Source organism: Xiphias gladius, chromosome 9 (genome assembly GCF_016859285.1).
Source record: "Xiphias gladius isolate SHS-SW01 ecotype Sanya breed wild chromosome 9, ASM1685928v1, whole genome shotgun sequence".
Lineage (NCBI taxonomy): Eukaryota > Metazoa > Chordata > Actinopteri > Istiophoriformes > Xiphiidae > Xiphias > Xiphias gladius.
In genome coordinates, this window is record NC_053408.1 from 20,520,143 (window position 1) to 20,547,191 (window position 27,049).

Sequence of the window (27,049 nt, forward strand, 5' to 3'; positions counted from 1 at the left end):
AGTTTTATTATTTTTATTATTCAGCCTATTATTTTAATTATTAGTTTTATTATTAGTCTCATTGTTATTATACATCTTTATGTTGTACCTATACTGTGCTGTGCTCTCTTTCCTGCCCGGGTTCTGTTCAAGGTTTCTACCTGTTAAAAGGGAGTTTTTCCTTGCGGCCGTCGCCAAGTGCTTTTGCTCATGGGGGAATGTTGGGTCTCTGTAGGTATAACTATAAAGAGTCCGGTCTAGACCTGTTCTATATGAAAAGTGCCCTGAGCTAAACTCTTATGATTTGGTGCTATTTAAATAAAATTAAAGAACAAACAAAAACGCTGCATGCTGCAGTAAAGCTGTGGGCTGTAAAATCAAAACCATGAGCTGAAAGACTGTGGGTTTGTCACTGCAAGTGAGCCCCATCACATTACACAGTCATGTGATCCATTGTTAATATAAAAATGTTGATTTTTTTTGGGGGGGGGGTAAAATTACTTTCCCAGGGTCTGGACTATACTACACCACAACACAGACTCAATCCAATTTGATCCACATGTTATATTTGTCAGTGCTCTTCAGTACATTCCACAGCAGAGCCAACATCAGTCCACCTGAGGGCAGATGTTTTCACATGGTACAAGTCTCATACGTAGATGAGGATCCGACCAACTGGTGCAGCTCTGAATTCCAGAAATTTCATCTGCATCAACACAACATAATGAGCTTCACTTCTATCAAGTCAGTCCCAAATAAAGTTTCCTTTTAAATCATTTTTTAACGTATGTACAAATCTAACAGGAGCAACATGAAAAAATAATTTTATTGAATCATATATCACGGTGACAGAAACCCTGGAGGCAAAGATGAATGGACAAACATGGAGGGTTGTGCCCAAGGCTACCAGAGCTTTCATGATTCGAAAAACTACAAAGTCCCTTCAGCCATCTTAAGACCTGAACACACTGACAGTGTTCCAACACTGTTCCAACAGGAAAACAGGAGATTGTCATGAAATGGTTGTTTTGGCAGTGAGGGCTCAGCAGAGTGACTCAGCATTGTTCATTCACAGATACTGAGTATAGAATTAATTTCATCATTAATTCTAGTTGCAGACATCTTCTAACATTCACGTAAACTGTAGATTTAAAATCTGAACTCAAAATCTGCAAATAATTTACTTTTCCTTGTGTCCCATTATTCCTGACGTGGTCCTTTTCATCTGAGGAACTGTACATTATTATTCTCTCTCTCTCAAACATTCTTGGTAATATATTAACATTCATTCCTGTGTGTGACATTGACATTTCAATAGTGGCAAAACCCTAAATTAAAACAATAAAATCATCAAATAATACTGTTTAACATGGGAGTTTAAAATGTTCTACATGAACACTGTGTCTTTCATTTGCAAGGTGAAAAGGTAAAAACCAAATCCAGAGACCAGACACACGGAGAACAGAGGCTGATTATCTCTCTGGATTCTCCACCGGAGGGCGGGACAGACGAGTCTGGAGGAGACGGAGCTGAGGGAGGAGGAAGGAGATGATATTTACAAGTTGCTGAACAGTTCGTTCCTCTTGCGCCATTCCATGGGCGGGGCTTTCTTGGCGGCTCGTTTCTGATGGGCTCTTTGTCTGGCCTGAGCCAGTGACATACCCAGACCCAGGCCGTCAGCCGCTGGGGCCGGTTCCGGGGCCCTCTCAACCTGGAGACACACACACACACACACACACGTCCGCAGATTGTATATTATTCTGGCCCTGATGTGGAATTTCAATAACATGTCCGACTGCTTCCATGATCCCTGATTCTCTCTTTGATGGGGATCAGCCATCACAAATTTCAGGGATTTATACACCAACTGTATTTTAGCAAACTTTCATAATCTGTCAACAACATTCAACCGCCCCCCTTTTAAACCTAGTTTGAGATTTTCAGGTGCCTCACTTTACTCAGCCCCATAATCCACATTCTACCAATACGACTCCCAGATCAAGGTGTGAATCATTTCTAGACACACACCCCCCCCCTTTCCCCTCAAGGGTCTTGCACTGTATACAACATTATTTACATTATGGCGTCCTTTAAGGACACTCGCTGATTTAAAGCAGAGTCGAATATTAGGGCCACTGTAAAGGGGAAAAACAGCCTGTGATTTTCAGAATAAAGTTAAAATATTTTCAGAAAAATGTTCATAATGTTACAAGACAAGTCAATGCATTATTAGAAAAAGTCATATATCCGCTTTTAAGAAGTTGCATTATTCCTCAAAATATTCTAACTTTCTTTCAAAATATTACTTTGATTTCATAACAATATGACTTTAAATCTAATGATGGGCCTTCTATTCCATCGCAGACAACAGAAAATGGGACCCATGTAAAACCAGGGTCGCTTGGAAGAGTTGGACGACCAGAATGGGAACTGCTCGACTCAGCTTAATGCGATTCCTTCGCCTTATCTACTATTCAAAAACGGAACACTCACAAGCACATTCTGCTAAAGAAAAACGAGTTCAAGTGCTTCCGAGTCGTTAAGAAGCGGCTGCTCACATTACCTCTGGAGGTGGGCAGCTGGTAGCTGCCACTGGCAGGGAGGCGCTGGAGGAGGCACTGGAAGCCGACGAGCTCACAGACACTTTAGGCTTCATCTCCGCCGACGCCTGTTTAGAGACACACCAGACACACCCTTCGTGTGAAATATAGAGTAGAAATCTGGTCTTACACTTTATTTGTCTTATTAACAATTCCCATAAAAAGACAAAAGCAGCGGTGCGTTAGTCTGTCTCATTTCTGACTTCCCTTCTCTGTCGGTGGCTCAGCTCCAAGCCCTTTGGTTCCTACTGAGAACCTAAATCTTTAAAAACACCTCACAGATGAGTATTTCTGGCAGCTGCTGTGTGTGGGATTGAGTCCAAATAAACTGCAGTGTGTGTGTGTGTGTGTGTGTGTGTGTGTGTGTGTGTGTGTGTGTGTGTGTGTGTTTATGGTAATGAAGGAACCAGTGTATGGCTCGGTGGCACGGAGGAATCAGATGGATCAAACTTTAGCTTCCAAGACGGAACCTGTTAGGAGGATACTCGGTTCAGCTTCAGCTTACACGGGATTTATTGACAATAAGAGAAATATATAACAACATCCTTTACGCACTGTCAAAGTTTTGATAGGGACTATTTCTCTACTAAAGAAGTAGTTCCGACTAAGACTCTTCACAGAGTGATGGGGACATTGTTTCTGAAGAGACACATGGCTGAGGAATTTCCTGTCACGTTGTTTTTAAACAAGGCCTTTTTTACAGCGCATTATTCTGCTGGCTTGGCTGTCAGACAGCAGATAGTACTTATAAAGTGCAAGCTGTGAACCTAAAGATTTTGGGGGGGCTTGCTGTCAACGGAAAGAACTGTATCAGGGATTTTAGGAAACAGTCAGGCTGAAACACTGACTTTGAACTGTAAAACCGATGGATTTTTGTTGTTGTATAGAGTGGGAAGAAGTTATTAGATTCTTTACCTAATCAAAAGTAGCAATACCATACTGGAGAGACACTCCATCACTGGTCAAAGTCCTGCATTCAAAACGCTGAACTATCTGCGTGGCCGGAGACCACCAGATCTGAGTGTGGAGATGTGGTTTTCTGGAATTTGGGCGTCCAGCAGGGGTCAGCAGAGCCCTGCCGCAGCCCTGGGAATCTGCGGCGACGTTCTCGTCACTCGCTTATCAAGGCCGAGGACTCAGCGTGCAGGGCGGACAACACATTCCTGCCCGTGCTCACATTCTTAAGCTTTAAACTGTGTGACCTGCTGTGCAAACGTTTCTCTGTGCCATTCACGTCATGTATGAATGAAGCATCCAATTCACAAGCGGCTGCTCGTCTAAAAATAAACTCACAAAACAGGAAGCCCCTGTGCGATGTTTTCTAGAGGCTTGGAGAGGCTTTTAACACATGCACACACCAAACCACAACAACAACGGAATTTTCATTCAGACGCTTTAGGTTTTCACATTTGCAACCTAAAAACCTCGAGACTCTATTTGTCTACGGCCGTTTGATTAAAGGGCTGGAGCTGAGAAGCTGTCTGCTGCCATTTTATGTTTTTGCGATTTCAGACCACACTGTTTTCCCTTTTCTTTTATTTATTTTTTTCTTTAGCTCAGTTCAACTCAGTTTCATCAGCTGCGAGATGTTTCTCCCCTTCTGTAAATGTGGCTGAATCAGACCCATCTGCTTGTATGGCCAACTGATAAAACAGAGTGAGGTATAGCAACGCTCCCCCCTCCTCTCTCTCCACACACACACACACCCCCGTTTAAGGTCAGAGGTCATCATCAGAGTTTATGCCGAGTTCTGTGTTATGTAATTGCTGGTGAATGAGGGATTGTTCCTGCCGCAGGAGAGTAGAATCTGGCTGCGAGAGTATGTGAACAGTGCTCGTTAGTCATCTCATTAGCATAATCCCCAACTCGCCTTGAGAGTTAAAGCCACTTCAATCCCATGATCCTCCAGGACACAGAAGACAGAGAGAGAGAGAGAGAGTGAGCGAGAGAGAGAGATGGGGAAACACATAGTGCTGAGCCCTTGTTGCCATAGTGAAGGGTCAGCCACAATGTCACCAGAGGGGCCAATCCACTTTTCCCATGTTGTCTCTGTGTGTGTGTGTGTGTGTGTGTGTGTGTGTGTGTGTGTGTGTGTGTGTGTGTGTGTGTGTGTGTGTGTGTGTGTGTGTGTGTGTGAGTGTGTGAGTGAGAGAGCGGAGGGGGGAGCGTTGCTGTACCTTCCTACAGGAGAGTGTTTACTTTTGATAAACTCACCCTGCTGTTCCTGGGGAACGTCACACCAACACGTGGCGCTCATACTGACTGCTAATTAAAAGGGGCAGGCCACTGACACAACCACTCCAATTGTAAGGAGCGGTTGTGTAATGTCTTCGGTGGCTCTGGGGGAGCTTTGTTATTAACCATCCGCATCAGAGGACGTAGGTGCTCATTCGCAAACAGGTCGCACAGATCGCGTAAGCTGGCTTTGCCCAGGACGTCTGAAAATTCTGAAAAGCCCACAGAGATATATTATGAGTGCATCAAACATCTGGGGCGATTTCACCGAGTTCAAAACGTGGAGATCCAGTGTTTCCTTACTTTGCAGCAACAGTGGCAACAAGCCTCGAGAAGAAACAAGACTCCCCACAACCTTCTTGAAATTGTATCTTGATCTAGCTAGTATTTATTTGCTTTTATCTTTTTAATTTGATTTCAAATGTTTTATGTAGTATTTCCATGTTATTATTTTTGATGCATTATGTAAAGTACTTTGAATTTTCCTTTGAGTATGAAATGTGTCATACAAAAGAACTTATCTTTAAGTTACTGAAGTTTTATTACACGTACATGAAGAGGTTTGTCTGCTGTAATGCAAAACCCTTCATTTCACTCCACATAAATATAAGAATTTTATGTGTGGTTTTTTGTATTTGTGATACTGACTTCAAACATATTACCAGGCCCCTAGTTTACATTTAGAACAGTTTTTGCAATACTTGCGAGCTTCAGCCCACAAGCTTTTATGTTATCAGTCAGACCGTATCTGTGTTGTAGAGTTTTACAGTCCAGTCCTGACAGGAGACACATGAAGGCCAGAAGTCCTAATCTGCTCCAGGAATTTCCAGAGAGGATCAGTGGAGCTTTTCCAGGCCACTATCTGTAAACTATCTGAGACCGTGTGTGTGTGTGTTTGTGCGCAGTGGTCCTCACCTCTTCCTTCTCTCTCTCTGATGCTGGCTCAGGAAGAGGTCCTATCGTGGAGAAAGAAGACATAAAAGCCTCACTTCATGGACATTTAAACTCATACAGTGACTCATAAATATGTTTCTAATCACTTTCTACTTGATCTTTCAACATTAAAATGGTGTAACCTGTAACTATGCTGATTCTGGCAGGTTCTGGACACTCAAGGAGCAGCTTTAACAATGCAGAATGTAGATGGTGGTGTGTTTGTTTGTGTGTGTGTGTGTGTGTTACCAGTGATGTGTTCCTCAGTGGGCAGGACGTTGCAGCTCTTGAAAAATTCGTCAGTCTCCGCATCGACCACCAGCAGTCTGGTCTGGTCTCCTCCGGCTTTGATGGCTGCAACCACCTCTGAGTGCTGCATCCCATTCACTGAAACACCGTTAACCTGAGAGAGGAGAGGGGAGGGAAAAGGAAAACAGATCAACTTCAGCTGCATAGATCGGCGACAAAATCAAATTCAAGTGTTTGTCATGTTAACATAGAAATAAGAGAGTTTCCCTTCAGATTTTGCCAGAAGCGAAACAACAAATACATTGTTTTTGAATTCATCCGTTTGTAAACAGTAACTCAATGTGAAATTACCTTCAGATAAACATTAAATAATAATAATATTATAATAATAATAATAATAAACTGTTGCCTGATACAAAAATACATTTGAATCTTCAGTGAAAAAAACAAAAAAACCCTTGAGACAAACCTGGATTTATTTTATGTATTATTAATGCTATGTTTGTACCGATGCAAAAGCCATCAACCAGCGTCAACCAACAGCCAACATGGTAGCATCAGCCATTGTTCCAGTTTAACTCAGAGGCAGTGCAGTTCAGGAGTAGATGCAGTGTCAGGTTAGCCTTAGACACAGTAGAAAACTCCATTCCCATTCACAGCTAAAAAGGGTTCTCTTCACATTGATCCACCATCTTTCACTGTCTCCTGTGGGGTCCCCCAAGGTTCTATGCTTGTCTCAATGCTTTTCTCAATCTATATGCTCCCACTGGGACACAGTGTCTCTTTTCACTGTTAAGCTGGTGACACGCAGATCTAACTCCGCCTTACTCCAACAAACTAACCGGCCTCAATCATCGTCTTAAGCGCTTCGAATACTGGATGACTGTAAGCTTTCCCCAGCTACACGAGAATAAATCGCCTGTCAAAAATCTTGGAGTCTTGAGGTCAGCCGAACAAATCACTCAGGTAGTTAAATCAGGTTGAATTCAGCTCCGAACCCTGTCCAAACTCAGATCAGTTCTCTGTACCTCTGACCTGGAGAAAGTCATCCGTTCCTTCATATCCTCCCACGTCGATTACTGCAGCTCTTTTTTTTTTTCTGGCGTTACAAAGACTTCTTTATGCCATCTCCAGCTAGTTCAGAATGCTGCAGCGAAAGTCTTAACAAGGACTCCCACTCTCGCCTCCTACACTGGCTGTTAAAAGGTCTCGTCCCTGCACATATTACAGAATTCCTGTCCCTATATCAAACTGTCAAAGACCTGAGATCCCCCAAACTATGGAACTCTCTTCTTCCCACCATTTGTTTCTCCCTTTCTGTTGAGTTTTTCTGTGTACATAAAAAATAACAAGCCTAAAAAAATGTTTTATTGTTCATGTTCTTATTGCATTTATTCTGTCTCAGCTACTCAACAGTGAGCGCATGATCGCGTATGACGTCCATCTTACAGGGACTGTCCAGAGGCTCTCTTTAGATAATGCTGTACAGTGTCGACTGCCAGTTGTCCGTCACAGTTGCTACTGCAGCATTCACAGCTGAACCCTGTGGGTGGAATATTTTAAAACACACCCACATCAGGATCATCACACCCGGCATGACCGTGTGGACCTGCACGAACCGGAGTCTCCGTTACTGCCAGTTTACTGCTGGGAAACTATAGGCCTAAAGTCTTTGCCCTTACCTTTTTTCATGGATTGGGGCTCACAGCTGTGGAGGAAACCAGCAGCTCCAGTTTGGCTTGATAATTTACTGATGGCTGAGCGGAAAACTTTTTTTGCCCTTGAAGGAGCAGCTTAAAGCTAAAAAAAAAAAAAAAAAAAAAAAAAAACCTGCTCAAAAGCACAGTAACAGCCATACAAGTGACCAAACCAGGCTGCTGGGCAAACCCGCCAACTGTGGTGCCTTGGGCAGACCATGTTATCAAACTATACTTGATTACTACCTTTACAAATAACAAATAGTCTTATATATTCCTTTGCAATTTTAGATGCTATACTCATTTTTCAAAAATCATTGCCAACACAGTCTCTAAATATCACAAACTACATCCAAAAACCAATCATTCTCCCCCAATCAGCCGATGCTACACTCTGGCTGCTTCCATGACCAACACAACACAAGACAGAAATGTGTGCTTTCACTGGTGGAGATGTTCCACTTACTTGGAACACAGAACATAAACTCTGTGGATTCTCTGATCGTTCACGCAGAGGAGAGCGGCCAAAGTGAGTGAGTTATCATGATATTTAAAGATTAGAAGGATAAAAGCAATGAATGGAATGGCAAACAAGGCCTCAGTGGTAACAGTAGAGTAATGGTACCAGTGATGGAAAATGTGTGGTCACACTGTTATTACAGGGCGTGGTATACAAGCATACTCCCAGAGTTGGAACTAATCAAGCATCCAGGGAGATAAGTAACTCAGGAATTCCTGTGGGAGGAAGAGCTGAGGTGGGAATACTGTTAGGAATCTCTCAGTCTCACCAGCTCCCACACTGGCTGTGAATGTCAACAGGTGGTACAGAACATCGTGCTATATTCCTCTTAAGTGACCCCTAACCTCTACAAAGAATCCACCACATTCTCCGCATTCTGTTTCCTGAAATCCACCTCTTAAAACATCCATGGCGTCCTGATTAACGTCCCTGTCTCAATGTGAATACTGTATGTACAGTTATGGTGTTACTTCATTTCAGGGCTCCAGGCTAACTTTTCCAGCTTTCTCACTTGGTTGCACAAGCACATGATTTGGTTGCACCCTCTTCTTTCACTATGTTGGAGGCAGTGTTGAACTTGATGACCGTTTCATTCTCCTTTGAGTGATTACTCTCATCTACCCGCTGAAAAGAAGTGTGTGTGTGTGTGTATGTGTGTGTGGGGGGAGGTGTCAGTGTTTCGGGTGATTCATTGTTCCCTCCAGGTTTTGTGTTTCTTTCATTCCTTGTGCAACTTCGAAGTTTGAAGCTTAAACTGTGTGACCCCATAACAAGTTTAGAGCTGCCTGCAACGGACGGGCCACAATACACGCACAGCATAGCATTCCCCTCGTACCGCGACCACGCGTTAGCCATTGTGGTCACTGGCTCACCCAGTCTCTCACTGCAGTCTGCGCTCTCAACATAGTAGTGTCTGATTCAGTACCTCTCGTTGGCTCTCCCTCTCCACCAGCCTACTCCTCTCTCTCCTCATTTTGGTTTTTTTAAGTAATCAGCTATAGACGCTAACGGCTAAATGGACTGTTTCGCGTGTGCGTGCTGATGATGAAAGTGCAGGAAGGGAGGGTGCAGATAGGGAGAGACTGGCTGAGCCATTGAAGGAGATGAAGTGCTACTTTCAGCCACAATAGCCAACGCAGTACCCATGCTGGAGGGGCACCAAAACAGCCTCATGATCATCACGCACACACACGAATGCAACTACGGGAAATTTTTCATTCGCACACACTCAAAAATGGTCGCAGTCTTGAGCCCTACATGTACATCATTCCTCCTCCCCCTCTTCTCTCCTGCACGTGAGAGGCCCTGCAGACTGTTTGAGCAGCCTGTAATTCAGGCCCCCAGACATAGTAAGTGGATTAACTCTGACCCTGCCATGTTCAACGTGGCCAAAAAGGCCTGGTTGTCACACACACAGCGAGGGAGAAAATTTCGATGTGCTCACTGAAGAAAAGAAAAGAAAAAAAAAAAATCACTCTTTACACACAGAGCATATATATGAACACATCTGCACACACACAGAAAAACATATGCACAGTTACATACACTCTCCATCTCTTAACACTTACTGGGATTTCAGTTTTCCGCTTGCCTAGTGGTGTAATGGGATTACAGCTGATACACAGACAAACAAAATAACACACACACACACACACACACACACACACACACACACACACACACACACACACACACACACACACACACACACACACACACACACACACACACACACACACACACACACACACACACACACACACACACACACACACAAAGAAAAAAGTGGCTAAATGCATTCAACTGGATGACATTTACATTGACTCCTTTGGCAGATGCTTTTATCCAAAGCCACTTACAAGTGAGGGACAACATTAAAGCTGTGCGTGTGCGTGTGTGTGTGTGTGCGCGCGCGCGTTATATACCTGGATGATCTTGTCCTGTAGTCTGAGGCCAGCTCTCTGTGCAGGAGAGTCTTCATCCACAGCTCTGATGAACTGGCCCGGTTTAGACTTCTCACTGTGCAGGTTGAAGCCATAACCATTAGCTCCCTTCTTCAGGTGGTAGAAACGAGGTCGTAGTCCACCTCTTTCATCCTGCACACACGCACGCACACACACGCACACACACCAACAGGAGAAAATCAGTATGACAGTTCATTTAAAAGGGGTAAACAGTTTTACTTCTACCGGCTCCTTGCATAAAAAAGTTGTAATACATAGCATCAGCCAGACTTCAACTTCATATTTGTAGCTGATCAATGCCAGGCCTTCCTCTGTCATCACAGGGACCTGCTGAGATTTCAGGCTTTCTAAAGAGCCATACAGTGAACCCGGCTCTGTATACTTCCTGAGAATTTGTTTACTCCCCCAGGAAAAGAAGATAAAAAAGATGGATAAAAAACAAACAAACATCCATAGCAAGTCAAAACTATGAGGTATGTGAAAAATATGATACACAAAGTCAAAAGCTGGAAAAAGAATAATTCAAAATTATGATATTAACTTATAATTATAAGTTTGTATGCTAAAAATTATGACATAAATCAAGTTATAATCAACAATTAAGAATTATGAAATGGCAAATTTGTGATTCCTCATATTGGACGATAACTTTCACTTAAAGTCAACGTTTGGACTGTCAGAATTTTACAATACCTTTCATTTTTATTTTCATCCTTCCTAACCTCTCTTTCATTTTTCTCGTCTCCTGGCAGAGACTGGCTTCCATAAATACCCACTGACTCCACTTGGTGTAGCTTCTTCAACAACATTTAGTTTATGGTTTAATATCAATATTAAGTGACTATGATAACATTGATTCTAATATAAAAAACAATCATTCTAACACAGTTTTTATCATAACTATTACACCTGTAACTATGACAGCTGATAGCTGTCTTTGTAGGTCTCAGATACTTGTGGCTTAATCATTTCTACATGGACAACACAGGACAACAAAGAGTAAAAGCAGAGACAGCGCTCAGTAACCACGTGACTGCGTTTGATGAAAAGAAGGATGTGACATGTTCTACTTACCAGCGGCTTTCAGCCATGGTAATTCATCTACAATTCAGTGCAATTAATCTCATCTTGCTCCACTGCAGTTCACTTCCAAAAAGGTGGCTTACGTCAGTCTGAGGTTCCGCATCAATACAATCATTATATGTGTGTACTAAATTACATGGTATGTACGTCATGTAACTTCCCTATTTACATACTATACATGTGGTAACAGATAAAGTCAGACTCAAAAACTGTAGGATACTAACAGGAGGTCATAAACATGCAGAGGCAGAAAAGCCTTTACTTATGCGTGATCTACATGGACTTTAGACACATGTTCACACACAGAATAGGACAGGTTCTATAGCATGCAGCTGACTTCCCTACCTAACTGCATGAAGCAGTAGCATCTCTCCTCTTTTGCAGGGACCTATCCTGCTGTGGCCAATGCCTAGTAAATGTCTAACACCATGTGCGGGTGAACGACCTGCATAATCATTTAACCATTTAACATGTAATCACACATGCAGTTAGGCCACTGCTAAACTGAAGTCTTGACCTCACTTCTGGAAAGGATTGTTGCTCCTATTACAAAACAGGTCAGCCCCATAATGGTGCTGTCATTTTCCAATACCTCAGATTGATATTTTTTTCCTCGTGGCATGGCTGCCAACTGTACCTTAACCATGCAGAGTGAAGATAATTAGTCTCTTTCACAATCCTGTCCTTAACTGTGGAAATTTGACGTCTATGGAATCACATTTCCGCCAAGAAAAGAAAATCAATAGATGAAAAGTTTGGAATGCTAAAAGGATAAATATTCATGGTAAATCATAGATACTACATCTTAAGTATCAGATAATAAGAATTTAATTATAATTGTGATAATTCATTTTAGGTCACAATGATGAGATAGGAAGGCCAAAATTTTCCTTCCTAAGTCATAAATAGGAAATATGTCTAAATTTTGACTCATTATTCCACAGTCACAGTAGGTATTTGATTATAATTTTGATTTTTAATCATTTTGATTCAAGAAGTCAAAATTTTGACTTTCATTTATTATCTTTTTATTTAGTATTAGTCTAATTATGACTTAAAAATTCAACCTTTCAACTTACTCTCATAATTGTTACTAACCTGACTTAATGTTAACTTTTTTTTTGTCATTCCTAATGTTTCCTCTCTTTTCTTTTCCTAGCAGAAATTAGCCTTCATATCCATGTGAAAAAACAGCAGCTTCTAAACCCTTCTACAGCTAACGTGCGTGAGGCAGTAACAGTATGGTGAACACCTAAAAATCTGATAAAATCACAACTATCTATGCAACCTCTTCAGCTATCAGTGGCTACCTGTAAATGATTCCCTGACGAGTGACCATTTAAGAACAACCATTGCAACCTCAGCATTCACTCTAGACCGACTCACTCACTCTCAGCCACTCAGAAAGTGGATTAAGCATTGATCCAGCTGTTAATATGAAATCAGGTTGGTTGATGATTGCTGAAACATCCTGGATGAGGCAGTATGATCTTGGGGGGACTGAAGGTGAGGCGACTGTCAGCTTGAACCTTTGGATGCAATAACACATTTATGACAAAACCCACATAACTAGTGGTTGTGAATGAAGATGATAAGGATGATATAACAGGTGAGGTGCAAAGGACACTGGAATACTGTAAACTACAATAATCTCATCTCACAAGCAGAGGCATATACCTCCTTCTTGGTAAGGGGATTTAACAATCAACTAATTACTACATGTAGTGTCTCACTTGTAGTAGGGATGAACCCTCAGAAAATGATCACCTGGCTCTGATGTTTACCTGAGCTCTATGGTGCATTTTTAGCATCTCTGTTTAGGCAACTTTATCTTTTGGGTTCACCCTTGCCAATCTGATAACCTCATTTCAAACAGCAGCAGGCAGCTGTTTTTAGAAAAAAAGCTTTGATAACACTGTCCACTACCTGCTCAGCACCAAACATCGGAAAGAGAAAGCCAGACAGTTTTCTAAAGAACTGGTGGATACCAAAACAGAGCTAAAAGCAGAGTGAATATTAGTCTTACATTTACTAGGTGACCAGAAACATGACTCCAAATGAATTCTAATGTTGCTCTGTCTGCTGAATATGCAAATAGACAACTGTTTGCTACCACATTCAACTTTTCAAGATGTAAATATTGTGTTTGCAAGTTGATCTGCTGCCTCCAGGTGGCCAAAAATATCAATTAATGCAGCTTCAAAGATAAACTCTGGGATTAAAAATCCCTTCCCTGGCTTCGTTTCATAACCCACAAGCTCTTTGGAGGGGTAAGAAATTGATTAGTATAGTTAAAACACTACTATCTAGCTACTCATACACACAAACATGTGGCAAACACAAAATGGTACATTATGTTTTAGATGAATGCAACATTAGTTGACAACGTCATATCAGCAGCCTGAGCACTTCATTGGTTCACAAGTTTTCGTCAAGACCACCTCAACAGGTACCGAGATTTCAAGGTTTCTTAACAAGCCAGCCAGTCCTTCCATCAGTTCCAGCATCCAAAAGGAGAGTTCAGACAGATGATCTGACAGGGACTTCTTAGCTGCTGAAGAGAATTAGAACCTGTCATGTAAGGTGAACGAGCACCATATAATCCATTTAATGCACCACAGGGGAACGGAGAATCATCCTGTGGCACAGGAGGTGACCCGAGATAGACTGCTACCTAGCTGTCTTTCACTTATACTTTAGCTTTGTCTTTCGCCCAATACCAGTGAATTTATATACATTCTGAAGAAGACCCTGGGAGCATGTGGCAAGGAAACACAGAATACAGATGTCTCTCTATCACGCAACCAGCATCACTTTATCCCTCTCTCCCCCCTTAGGCATGATATGTTCAGGTGAGTCTATATCTCTGACTTCCACCTAACGTGTTGCTGCTCACATATCACTCTCTCGTCAACCTGGGCTCAGAGAGGCCTAAAAGGCCAAGGCCTGGGCATAGTGACAGCGCCCAGCAGGGAGGTGGAGGAGGGATAATGGAGGGAGGATGAGAAGCTCGAGGAAGAATGTTACGTTTCCTTTTAATCAGAATCGAAACTGCTGACAATTTCTGCCTTGAAAATGTACAATCCTCGGTGAGGAGTGAGTCAAGTCATGATCATCCCGTTTACTGACGGACCTGAATTAATATTATTCACCACAGACTCTTCATAAGCAGGCCAGCAGGCGCCGCTCTGCCTGTGCAGGATAGCCGTCTGTCCTGTGCTGTGTTTCCTTTGCATTTGGCCTCAGTATGAAAAGACTGCAGAGCCTTTTACTGAAACGGAGAACTGAGTAAACACAGACATTTCAGTAACACTCAACAAATGCTGCAACACTTATCAGAAAATTACGTCTTAGTAAAAAAGGACATATTTACAAAAGCTTTTTGTCTTGTTTTGTAAAGCAGCTTCCACAGCAGCTGTCTCAAGCATAACATGCATTATAAAAGACATTCGAATACTTTCTGATTTTCAGTACGCACAGGAAAACCACAGTATCAGCAGAGCCACACACAGCAAAAACAATGCAGTTACAGCAAGCGCTGTATGATAAGAACACCACTGGGTAAAGTCCAGCAGAGCCTCTTCAACATGCTCGCACTCGCACATTTGTTGCTAAAGCAACCCTCTCCTGAGAATAAACACCAGAGGCGATGTGTTACCACACCTCCAATGAGTTCATCTGAAATATTTCTACAATATGTGTGACATGTAACTGAGCAACAATAATACTCTGATACCCCCATGATCCCTGATGATCCCTGCCCTGAAAGTTGTAGTGGTGCAGAATTCAGTTGCACACACTGATTCTTATCGGTAAACCATGTTGACTATGCTACTTTGCAAAGTTTTATCACTTATATGCTGTTGGGAAGTAATGGATGGGTCATGATTTTTCGAATTTCCGAACAGTCATTAGAAAAACATCAAATAGTTTATGCGACTGTCATCTTGTCTTAAAAAATATATTTTTTCCCTTTTTTTTTTTACCAGCGCCTGGTCATGAGTAGCGTATCACTACCACCAGGAGTTGGCGGTAACGCACCTTAAAAGCTGTTTGCCAACTGCCATTAAGAAGGAGAAGGAGAAGAAGAAGAGAAGGAGGAGAAGGAGAAGAAAAGGAAACTACCTATCGCAATTTGAAGCATATTGCTGCAATTTGGGTGCTGTTTTAAATGACCTTAATTACCTCCAAGAGCGATGTGTCACTTCCCTTGCTGCTGCAGCCATTGTCCATGATAAGTTGACCAAACTACAATAACTAACGTCCTTTTGTTTTTGCAATACTGGCATATACCTGTCCCTTTCACTTCATGCAGCATTTTTGCCTCACATCTCTCCCTCCGCAACTCCCCTTCAACTTGCCTCACAGCTTGAGGCTCTATGCATAAAATATACAGTAAAGTTATTCATATTTTCGTTTTATTACCTCCACCAAGGAGGATGTGTCTTGTCTGTTTTTTGGTTGTTTGTTTATTTGTCAGCAGAAATATGCAAACAGTATGGAACTGATTTGCACTGAATTAGGTGGAAGGATGGGGCAGGGGCCAGATCATGTACAATGAATTTGAAATTTTTCCTCTGAAGTCTAGTGTACATTGTTTGACACTGGCCTTGGTGGAGGTCTGCATCTACTGTGTGCATTTTTTAGTTATTTATCTAAGAACATACATCACCCTACTACTGATCATGAAAGAATACATACTGTAAATGAGAAGCACATTTAATATCCAACTCTTAGACAGGTTAAGATTCAAAGTGATTGCATGTTCAGCTGTCCTGACCTTGGTCAAGTTTTCAATCCTTGACATTTAAGAGAAGAAACATTTCCCTTGCAACTAATGGCAGGAAGTGCCACATATAGTGGATACTTGTTACATGTTAGGAAATACCGACTGTAATTCACAAACAAGCAAGGCATTGTTTTTAGTAGCCCTGATGGATATGCTCTGACTGTCAGGTCTGATGAAAGATTTGAAGTGTATCAGTTCATCAGAGAGACATTTGTTTAAGTCAGAGGGATAAATGTTCACTCTGTCAACTACAACACTGTCTGACTCTGTCTCTAGAGCTGGATTATAGCCTCTTTCAATATTAACTTTACTATTTTCAGATGCATGATCTTGACATTTCCACTGACCCAGTTGCCAGTTTTAATTGTTTGGCTGAATGGTGTGTATGTGTGCGTATTTATTTATTTATATAGTTTCATATGTACATGTGTCTATGTATTAAAAATAATCCTTATATTTATATTTATGTTTGTTTAATGTGTTTAATATGATATTTTTGTTAAATCCCCTGAATTAAAGTTGAAAGTCTACACTTCAATCCCCTCCTAAAATGCTTTGTTTCAAATCCATCGTGGTGGTGTACAGAGGCAGAATTATGAAATTGTGTCCCTGTCCAAATACTTATGGACCTAACTGTATATATATGTATACAGCATTCAGCCAAAACATTAAAAGTGGTAACTGGTTTTCATGTTTGGCTGATCGCTGTGTGTATCTGCTTTGTGATCTGCCACATACACCCACGGTGTGACTGCAGGATTGGCCTAGTCTTAGTGTGATGGTACCAGAAGCAGCAGGCAACCACTGTAAACATTCCCGAAGCTTGCTGGATATCAAAGGTTAATGGTTTTACAGCTCGTTGCAGTTAAACATCAGATCCTGTGCTTCAACATGGTAAAATGAGGGCTGACTTGTTGGGAGGACCTTGGACTGTGTGTGAAGTGAAGACTTTTATGACTATCTCTGAGCACAATTCTACAGAGGGAAAATGGCTATACCCCAGACATGCTGTAAAAGTTTCAGAAAATATGGGATGACTGTCCCATGTCTACGAACTGAACTATTTCTGTAGAACCACCCTAAGTGGTTTGTGTGAGTGCTGCATGTGTTGTGACACACATGATGCTCACACCGAGTAAAACAGTCAGTTGTACTGTGGCGTCCAGTCTGTCCAAACTGTTTGGCCATGTACAGACTGAACGTGCGCTTGCCTGATTAGCATGGTAAGATTTAGGTCTTTTTTTTATTGCCTGAGGAAGTTATTCGCTTACGTAATCAACACAAATGTTGAACATAGAACTACCACTTCATGTAGCATTGTGTTTGTCACTGACAGAAGCTATAGCAACTAGCTATGAGGGCAGGAAGTGGTTTCTTTGCAGGTTACACCCCAACAGCTAACAACTCATCTGCTGTCAGAGAAACCTGCTGTGTGTGTGTGTGTATGTATGAACCCATTGTTTCCATTGCTGTGTACGGTTGTAGAAATGGCCCCTGCCAACAAAATCTGAAAGCAAAATGAGTTTAAGATTCATACACTACTTTTCAACCTTCTTTTCCCACACCACTTAGTTTGTCTCTTACGCTACTTTTGCATTTTCTTTTTTAGACACTTACCTGAGCCTCTTATCAGGGATAAATTACAATAAAGAGCAGCAAGGAGGTGACAGGGATATGGGAGAATGTCTGTTGTCAAGTTAAGCTCGACGGAGTGTAAAAGGGAAAGTCCACACAGCCAAATTTCTAAAAATCAGCCACAAAGTTGTGGTAAAAAAGGGAAAAAAAAAAAAAAGAAAAAAAAAGTGGAGATGGTGATTCATTTAACTTGCTGACTTCATTTGACATTTAATAAGCTGTTTTCAGTACAGTTGCTACTTGTTGCTTTCCTAATGTTGGCTGGTTAGGTTAGCAACGCAATCATATAAATTAATATAATATCAATGGAGTCCGAGCGAGAGAGGGGAGAGACTTCAAAGCCACTTTGCTAATTACTTGCAGCAAATGTATTTATAATCCCCGTCATGCCAAAGACCCTGATAAAATCTTGATGGATCTGCAGACCTTCAATGGAGAGCTTAACTTCACAGTCCAGCCAATGCTGAAGGGAACAAAATGATCAGAGGAGTGATGGTTCAAAGTCTCCGTCATCTCAGTGTTGGGAGCATGTCCTCGATTAACATCGAAATGCAAATGCTGAAAAATGAATGGATGTCTCCATGTTATTTAACGCAGTAACGAATAACAATAAAGGACTGTGAGGAAAGCTTGTACGACCAACAGGCTATTTTGTATGTGTGTGCATTTATTTAGACAATGTCACTAAGACAACTGTGAGGCAGTGAGGATGTGAGGATCTCAGTCAGATGATGCCAACAGCACTATTATGAAGTTTGTTTTGGATGGCAGCCCATATAAAGAAGCATCTGATGAAAAAGTTGCTCCCCCCCAGGCAATGTCATCAAGATTTGATCTCAGTAACAAAACTTTCTGGATTGTTTTCTCTTTTTTGTTCATACGAAACTACTCAAAACAAATACTTAAACATGAGCATACACTCCATGTGAGGGGCATTAAAAATATCATAACATTAAAAAGTACTGTAATATAATGAGTAATATTATTAAGCCCTTATGTAAAGAAGTTTCTGAAATGATTAAAAAATAATATCAAAACTTTTTGGAAAACTGTCAGAGTAACAATAATAATAAAAACAGGGCACAAAACAATCATTGCTGTCAATGCTATGTAATAAAGATGTACACACAGTTGAGGGAATTAAAAAAGAAGTAGTTTGACATAGCAGTCTTTAAGCATAGGCTGGCTCCAAACAGGCACAGTTTATCAACTGCAGTCGACAAGTCCTCCAACCTCTCCAACCGTGTAGGTCGTTTGTCCCTACCCTCCGATACCACACATAGGAGCGGCTCCTGAAACAGTGCCCCTGTCGCCGCCGGCATGCCGGACCTTTGTTGTCACGGTTACAATAGTAAACACGCTTAGTGTACCAGTGGAGGCATACCGGACCTTCATCATCATGGCCACAATAATGAACCCATGGTTAAGCTTATGGATCGGTGACGGTTGGTTAGGTTTAGGAAAAGATCCTGGTTTGAGTTACAATAAGGTTGTGCAACACTCATGTTCAAGAGAAACAATGATGACTACCTGTTTCAACGGGGTCATTTTTTTAGGGGAGGACAGTCTAACTGCAGTATCTGTGGATGGCCTGGCCCTGACTGGGGGAATAGCAGGAAAGGGTGCCCAGTCAGGTGTCCACCGATATTGTAAATGTGTCAGTGAATTTAAACAGCATTTCCATCGACCTTAGATACAAACGCAATGTAATGATTTTGATTTTGACTGAGCATTTGACAGCCTTTCTGCCTGCACTCTACAACCACATCGTACAGCCTTTCAGCACATACAAGCTAATAATGATAATTAAAGTATGCGATCACTGCTGCGGGGTCTGAACAATGCACAACAACAGGACTGTGACATCCTGTGATTTCCATTCAATTGGTAGAAAAGTTCATTTACCAGGTGCAGTTCCAGCAATAGCAGGTAAATCTCTTAATGTAAGTCCATTCTACTGCATGTTATGGGTATTTGCAAGTGAGCGCCATGAATCATCTACATACACCCTCTCACCTCAAGGCTGCTGAAATCACATGTGCACCAACATATGCTGGGCTGGCACTCAGAGTAGAACTTTTTGCCCTCATATGTCAATTCACACCAGAGAATAAATGTAGGTCTGCAAATCAACTGTAGGCTGCAACTAATGGTTATTTTAATTACTGATTAATCCATCAATAAATAATTGATTGAAAGCCAGCATGACCGAGAATTCCTTAAAGTGCTGGGCAACTCGACCTGCAGATGAAGCAGGATCAAAAGCTGCAGAACCATCAGCTGAGTGGACCTTGCAGTGAGTTTATATTTGTCAGTTATTTTTTAGTTTATCCCCCAATTGCTTTCTCTATAAAATGTCAGAGAAATACTGAAAAATACTGTTCAAAATTTCCCAGAGCCCTCCTCAACTGCTTGTTTTGTCCAGACAACACAAAACTTTAAGATATTCAATTTACACTGATACTAGAAGGAGAAAAACAGCAACTGTTCACATTTGAAAAGCTGGGACCAGCATATGTTTGCCACTTTTGCTTGATAAATTAGTTAAATGGTTAGTCAATTATCAAAAAATAAATAAAAAATATATTATATATTGTATAATATATATATTATGTATATATAATATCTATCTCTATCTGTATATCTCTATATATCTATACATCTATCTCTATATCTATCTCTCTCTACCTACATCTCTATATATCTATATATCTATAGATATAGTTATATAGATATATAGAGAGATATATAGATATAGATGTATAGATATAGAGATATAGATATATAGATATGGATGGATATAGATATGGAGATATAGATAGATATAAATAATGCCAGCTTTTAAGTAAACTGCAGTACAAAAATGCCATAGACAGTTGGAGGTGATTTGGATATGACACTGCTATCAAATAGTCTGTCTGCTCAAGAACATTCACGGGTTTATTTCTATAAAATGCCCCATTCATTTAAAAACTAACTTTAGGGGTTCTTCTCAAAAATAAACTGAAACATTGATATCTGTATTAAATGTGCAAAATCAAGTATTGGTCGAGCTAAGCCATTGAATAATTGATTAATCAACTCATCATCTCAGCACTATAGAACTATAAAATGCTTATAAATATGTTCAATAACCCATGAGACTAAATATGACACATATTGGATGCAACCCCTTTACTGAGCTGAAGAAGTTATACAAGTGCAGATTCAAGATTGTCTCTAATCTATTGGTTATATACCGTAGCTTGAAACATTCTGTCAATGGAAAGAACTTAAGCAACTGCAGCCATAACATCACAGTAATCTTGATTTATAGCATTCTCAATTCCTGAATCAATAAAGTTACAGATTAATTGTTCTTTCCCAGGCTTATATGAGCTGAGTGATAAGAGATGTTGTGAAACAATGATCCTTTGGAAAGATGAGAGCCGCCTCAAGGGTTTCATTCTGAGTTTAAGGATCAAAGTCTTACGTTCTTCTGTGACAACACACAGGAGTGCAAGCAAGGAGCACACAGGGTGAAAAGTGTCATTGTAAAACAATTGGGTGAATATAATAACTCAATGTCCTCTCCAAATGAGTAACCAATGGACTGTCCATTAAAAGCTGACAAGCAAACTAATTTTCTCTGCAAAAAAAGTAGGAGTGCAATGGCACCAACTTTTCATTTTCAGTCAAGAACCTCAATATATTAAACCTCGCCTCAATACTACCTAATATTTCATCATTTGTTTGATATTTTGACATCTACAAGTATAGAACAAATTGCTGTTTAATATTGTGGACAGGCCCCTGTTGCCCACACACACATATTCACACTTCACTCCAGCGCTATTGATAGTGTGTGTTAAGTGAGGGTGTAGGTATTTCAGGGTCAATGTGGCCTCCTTGTTGAGGCGTGAGAGTCCTCTTTCCTTTCCTCCCTGGCCCAGAAGTCTTTCTCCCCATGCAAACACTGTGGACAAAGCCTCTTCTCTTTCTGCTGCTGGGAGTCTCTATGGTGACCAACAGACAGTTCTTGGTGTGGTGGAGGACTGAGTCGCTGGAGGCCAGGATGTTACCATAATATGATGACATGCTCACTCACTTCATGCTTTTATCTACCAAGGAGAAGTAATCTCTGCACAATTAGATTGCCAGCTCTTCGTTAAGGCTATCACCATGAAGATTTGGGTTGATTTGGGGTGAAACATTTGGTGACTGAGCCCTGAGCTGCAATACCTAACCCTAACCACAGCCAGAGACGTAAAAGAAACAATTGTTTAACCATGATTATGCTCAGCAGGGCTAGTTTCACATCATCATTAGCCAGCCCACTCAAGTGTATCCCACTGGGAGGCTGGGATCAGAGGCCAGTATCAGACCATTAGCCAGGCTCTGTCAAGTCTCCGATCAGGGAAGAGAGTAGCAGGCGCTTTGCTGCATCCCAGCCAGCCAGCCTGGGCTTTTCACTTACTAGGGGTCGGAGAGTTAGCGAAGGGGCATGAGCCACCTACGTGGAAAGAGACAGAGAAATCCAATTTATAGCAGCAAAACAGGAGCCAAATGGGCCTACATGTAGAGAGGTACAGTATAGGCCAAGTCACTACTTGGACTCCAACTCCAAAAAAATTTAAATAAAGTGTGCCAAATTTAATAGTCTACGGTTATTTCAATATGTTAGATACATATTTGATGAACATGAGGTATAGTATCAGATTGGATTTAGATACTGATAAGGACACGGATTGGAATCAGGGCCAAAAAACTTGATCAGGACATCCCTAATACCAATTCTTTATTTTGACAACAGCTATATAGAGATTATATATAATTCAATCAAACGGTAGCTAATTGCAAATAAAGTCAAAATATCCCAAAACGTTTTTATGCTTAGCCGAGGTGGAAAAGCCGGTGTATCAATAAAAACCAAATGCGATAAAGTACAATGCAAACAGACTTAGTAAATAAATCATGACACACGATTCATGTAAACGTCACACTTAAACTTCCACTCCACTAATGAATGAAAAACAGCGGCAGACAAAAACATCAGATCAGTGTGGACTGATAAGGGGACCCCTTCAATTAATACATGAAACAAACATAAATGCCATATTTCCATCATGTTTTCCAAATTGTTTTTCTTTGCTTGAGGGTCAATTGGCGCTCTTTTAAATCTGTCATCTTGGCTGCAGTGATCAATAGCACCCGACTGGACAATTTGTGCAAGCAGCTGTTTATCTATTCAATTCAATTCACTTATATTTATATAGCGCCAAATCATAACAGATGTTATCTCAGGGCACTTTTCACATAGAGCAGGTCTAGACCGGACCCTTTATAGTTGTATTTTCAGAGACCCAAAATTCCCCCATGAGCAAGCACTTGGCGACAGAAGCAAGGAAAAACTCCCTTTATAAAAATAATGAGACTAATAATAAAACTAATAATTATAATAATAGGCTGAATAATAATAATACTAATAAAACTAAATCTAATAATAGTAATGATAATCATAATAATTGAAGCAGTGGGTGTTGAGCATGATCAGTAGGTGGTTTGCACTCACAGATCCAGACTAGAGCACCAGGGGCAGAAATACCTGGAGAAAACGCTGCATCTGCAGAAATCTTGATGCATTCAACTTCCATTATTCATGTAACGGTAGTGGATGGAAATGCTGAATTAATCTGCATTTTCTTCTAAAGATTTTCTGGAAATTAATTTACTAAATTTGGATGCAAACTTGGCTTGCTTTTCTCTGCGTTATATCAATGTAAAGTCCTGGTCAAGCCAGAGAGTCGCACAATGAAGTTCATCCTGACACCAATCAGAACATCAAATCTGGTAACTGGTAACATGCTCGGTTAATGTCCATTTTAAATAGTTGGTAACAGAATTGCCTACGTGCAGGGCTGTTAGTCAAACTACTGCACTGGGAAGTCACGTGAACAGGAAAGATTACTCATGGACTTATGCTTACATCCAGCCTGAAGAAGCACGTTCCAGCCTTGAACCTTTGAGTTTTGGACTGGTGGTCGGACAAAACAATCAACAGGAGAGCAGCATTTCACTTTGGGCTAAGAACTTGTGATTGGCATTTTTCACAAGTTCAAATATGTCTGCATAGCTGCAATGTCTTTATAATACAAAATTCATTATTGGCCCATTTCTGCAAGGGGCCATGTTAAGGCCATGGGACTCTACACACCAACGACACATTTGAACACTGCTGCCTATGCAGGTACCCAGTGTAGTACAGTAGAGTAGTAACAGTGCCAAGTTCATGGCCACTGCCCATCCTTTTAAATGTTTAACAGTAATTTTAAAAGAAACATTCATAGATTAATCAATACTGAAAATAATCATTAGCTCTAGCCCTAATACTAACCTACAGATATTTACATTCTGTAGCTGATCCTTGACTCCTTCCCCTCTGAGGGGTCTAAAAATGTCTAAAAATAACCCAGTATTCCATTATTTTTCCAAGCCCTAAATAACAAACACTTCCAATTCTCAGAGTTCCACACAGCTAAACACCTCCACAATGAGGCTGTTTTGCATTTGCTGTTACATAACATTTAAATCAGGGCCCAGACTTCGCTCTGGCTATAACAGTTTCATAGCCCGCATAACTTCCATGTTTACAACCCTTTCAAAGAATAATGCTATAAAGTTGTTTCGTAACGAACAACAGAAGCCTTGTCTTTCAAAGAGGCAGGATTACGGTGAACCAGAGGAAGAAAAGTCAATTCAATTTTTAATGTGGTACCATTAGTATTATATAGTATACTACTCGTGCTCTTATTGTGACTACCACAGCTCAGCCAAACATTTCAGAAATGTTGACGCGTCTTCATCCACCACTATATTCTACATACTCTGGACATGTGTAATAAAAGTACTATTCTTATTCCATTACGTCGATCCATATCTCTTAAAATAAGATTAGATCCTGGAAGAGTGTGAAAAGAAAAGTCTTGTTGACATGTGTCAATTTGACTAAGCATCTGATCTAACAAGCCAAACTTGATGGGCAATTTAAGATGGGAAGCGGAGAGACTGAGAGACATTTGTATAAACAAAGACTCTTTTCAACAGGAACGAGTAAAAGGCCTGGAACATGTCACTGCGCTGCGTCACCTCTCTGCCTGAGCTTATAGCCGTCCACTGGCAATCAAAGTGGCTACTTATGAGGGGCTCTTCTCCCACGAAACCATTGCAGCTCACAGGCGATTCTGACCGCAGATCAGATCGGAGGAGATTATGCACTGGGGCACTGTGGTTTTGGCTGATGAATGCGACTAGTCTAGTCTGACTCCTGTACTGCCGTATTTCGGAATGAATTGTTTTTTGAAATGTTTTTAAGGATTATTTATTCTTATAGGTGGAGTTGGGCGATTTTGCATTGATGACATAAAATACCTTTATTTACCAGGTATCTAATGTGCTGGATTAGCCACAAAAAAAAAAAAAAAAAAAGGACATTTTCGTCTGGCTAATTTGTCAACAAACTGTTTTTAAATATAATAAATGTAAGTGAAGTGACATAAAAGCGAGTAAAACCTGAGCTGAGAGAGATTTGTAACAAATACTGATTAAAAAAAAGCCAGAAAAAAAACGTCCATGGTCAAGTTTCTCAATCGATTTTCCAGATTTTTTTTACTGTACACACTAATATCCGGAAAACAAAGTTATGCGATAGAGGGTTTTACAGATATAGCCAACTCCTATACTCAGGGCAAGAGGCTAACAGCTGACCTTTTGACCTGACAGCTATCTTAGAAGGGATTTCTCAAAGCCTAAAAGCAGTGAGGAAAATCAGGATGGGACCCATTTAGGCAAAGAACTCAAGCTCAGGAATATGCAACATTTTTATAATGTTTACATATATATACTTTATGTTTGTATAATATAATATAATATCATGTAATATAATATCATGTAAAATAAAAGCTCTGGGGTAGACTAAGTAAAGTCTGCGTTAACTTAAAGTGAGCGCGGTGCTGTGCTTGACCATACCTTGGTGCTGGAGCTGACGCTCAGCCTCTCCGACCTCTCCGAAGAAGTGTCCCCGTTCTCCAGCGGGACGGGGCTGGACTCCCTCGGGGTGCCGTTGCTCTGCGTGTCCCCGCGATCCGAGTCGCTGTCCCCGCCGGGCGGGGGAATCCCCTCCGTGACGAACTCTTTCCGGCACTGCAGACCGCGCGTCTTCAGCAGCTCGGCCGTCTCGGCGTCGACCACGATGAGCTCCAGGGTCCCGCCGGTGGCCCGGATCCGCGCCACCACCTGCTGATGGCTCTCGCCCTCCACGCTCTCGCCGTTCACGAACGCCAGGCGGTCGCCCGCGAGCAGCCCGGCTGCGGAGGCGGGGGTGTCGGGCTCCACGAGCCTGATGAACTGCCCGGTCTTGCCCTTCTCTCCGTGCAGGTGGAACCCGTAGCCGTTGGGTCCTTTCTCCAGCACACACCGTCTGGGTCGGAGGCTTGACATGTTGGTACTCTTCTAGCCGACGAAAACTTTTAACCCCGCTTCAAAGCCGTTAGATGAGGAGTTCCGCGACAACCATGCAAAAAAAAGTGACACCTGTACACCGCACGCTGACTTAGCCAGAGCCTACTTCCGCTGAACTGGGTCACAGTAAACTTTCCGCTGCCAGTGCTGAGTTTTCACTCCCACCGGCGGGCTCACGGGTCCTCCCCCTTCCCAGCTGCTCTGTCGCAATCTCCTCCTCCTCCTTCACCTCCGGTCCGACACCGTCCGGTCCTCAGCGGAGGTACCGCCGTCAAGCTAGCGCAACAAAGATTAGCACCCGTCATCAGATTTTCACAATAAAAGCTGATACCGCCTCGGACGGCACCACCGTTGCAGTTTCACAGGCACCCGGGGCTGAGGCGACCACCGCGGAACGGGAGCAAAGGTCACGTCGTATGCATCAGCTTTTATTTCAGAGAATTTTGTACCTAAACTACATATTACAAGTTCGACTTCCATTGTTTTAAAAGTCGAATACCAAGATAATTTGGGCTCGGTGTTCTTAAATTTGAAAAAAAAAAAAAAAAAAAAAAAAAAAAACAGGGCATGAAAATGAAAGAAATACATATGCTGAATGAAAAAATACATTTTAAACATTTTTTCCTACCAGAATTGATTCATGGCAGAGAAGAATTGGCCTTCAGAGCATCACATAAACTCTGGGACATACGATCAGTTTTAATTGAATGTAGGCAAAACAATTACAAGAAATAAATAATGGTAGAAGTGAATTAATTTAACATCGACAACTGTCCAAATATGTACAAAAAAAAAAAAAAAAGGTACTGTTTTCGTAGAGGACTGTCAATGTCCAATCTTTGTTACACAAAGGCGTTTGCATTGCATTT

At 41.3% G+C, this 27,049-nt stretch overlaps 1 protein-coding gene across 1 annotated transcript; it reads right to left on the reverse strand.

Moving 5' to 3' along the window:
* Positions 1-786: 786 nt before the first annotated feature.
* On the reverse strand, positions 787-26,426 carry slc9a3r1a (SLC9A3 regulator 1a). The gene is made up of 6 exons (XM_040136085.1): positions 25,689-26,426; positions 10,139-10,309; positions 5,997-6,150; positions 5,730-5,770; positions 2,543-2,647; positions 787-1,690 (listed from the first exon to the last, which is right to left on the reverse strand). Exons 1-6 carry the CDS (start codon positions 26,157-26,159, stop codon positions 1,535-1,537), a joined length of 1,098 nt encoding a protein of 365 aa, XP_039992019.1. The 5' UTR covers positions 26,160-26,426; the 3' UTR covers positions 787-1,534.
* Between the last annotated feature and the right edge of the window lie 623 nt (positions 26,427-27,049).

Excerpts from the sequence above, each read along its gene's own strand:
- slc9a3r1a (XM_040136085.1), bottom strand. The coding sequence starts at position 26,159 with ATGTCAAGCCTCCGACCCAGACGGTGTGTGCTGGAGAAAGGACCCAAC. Across the intron at positions 10,310-25,688 it reads GCGTCAGCTCCAGCACCAAG|GATGAAAGAGGTGGACTACG; the intron begins GTATGGTCAAGC and ends GCGTGTGTGCAG. Across the intron at positions 2,648-5,729 it reads CAGAGAGAGAGAAGGAAGAG|GCGTCGGCGGAGATGAAGCC; the intron begins GTGAGGACCACT and ends GTCTCTAAACAG.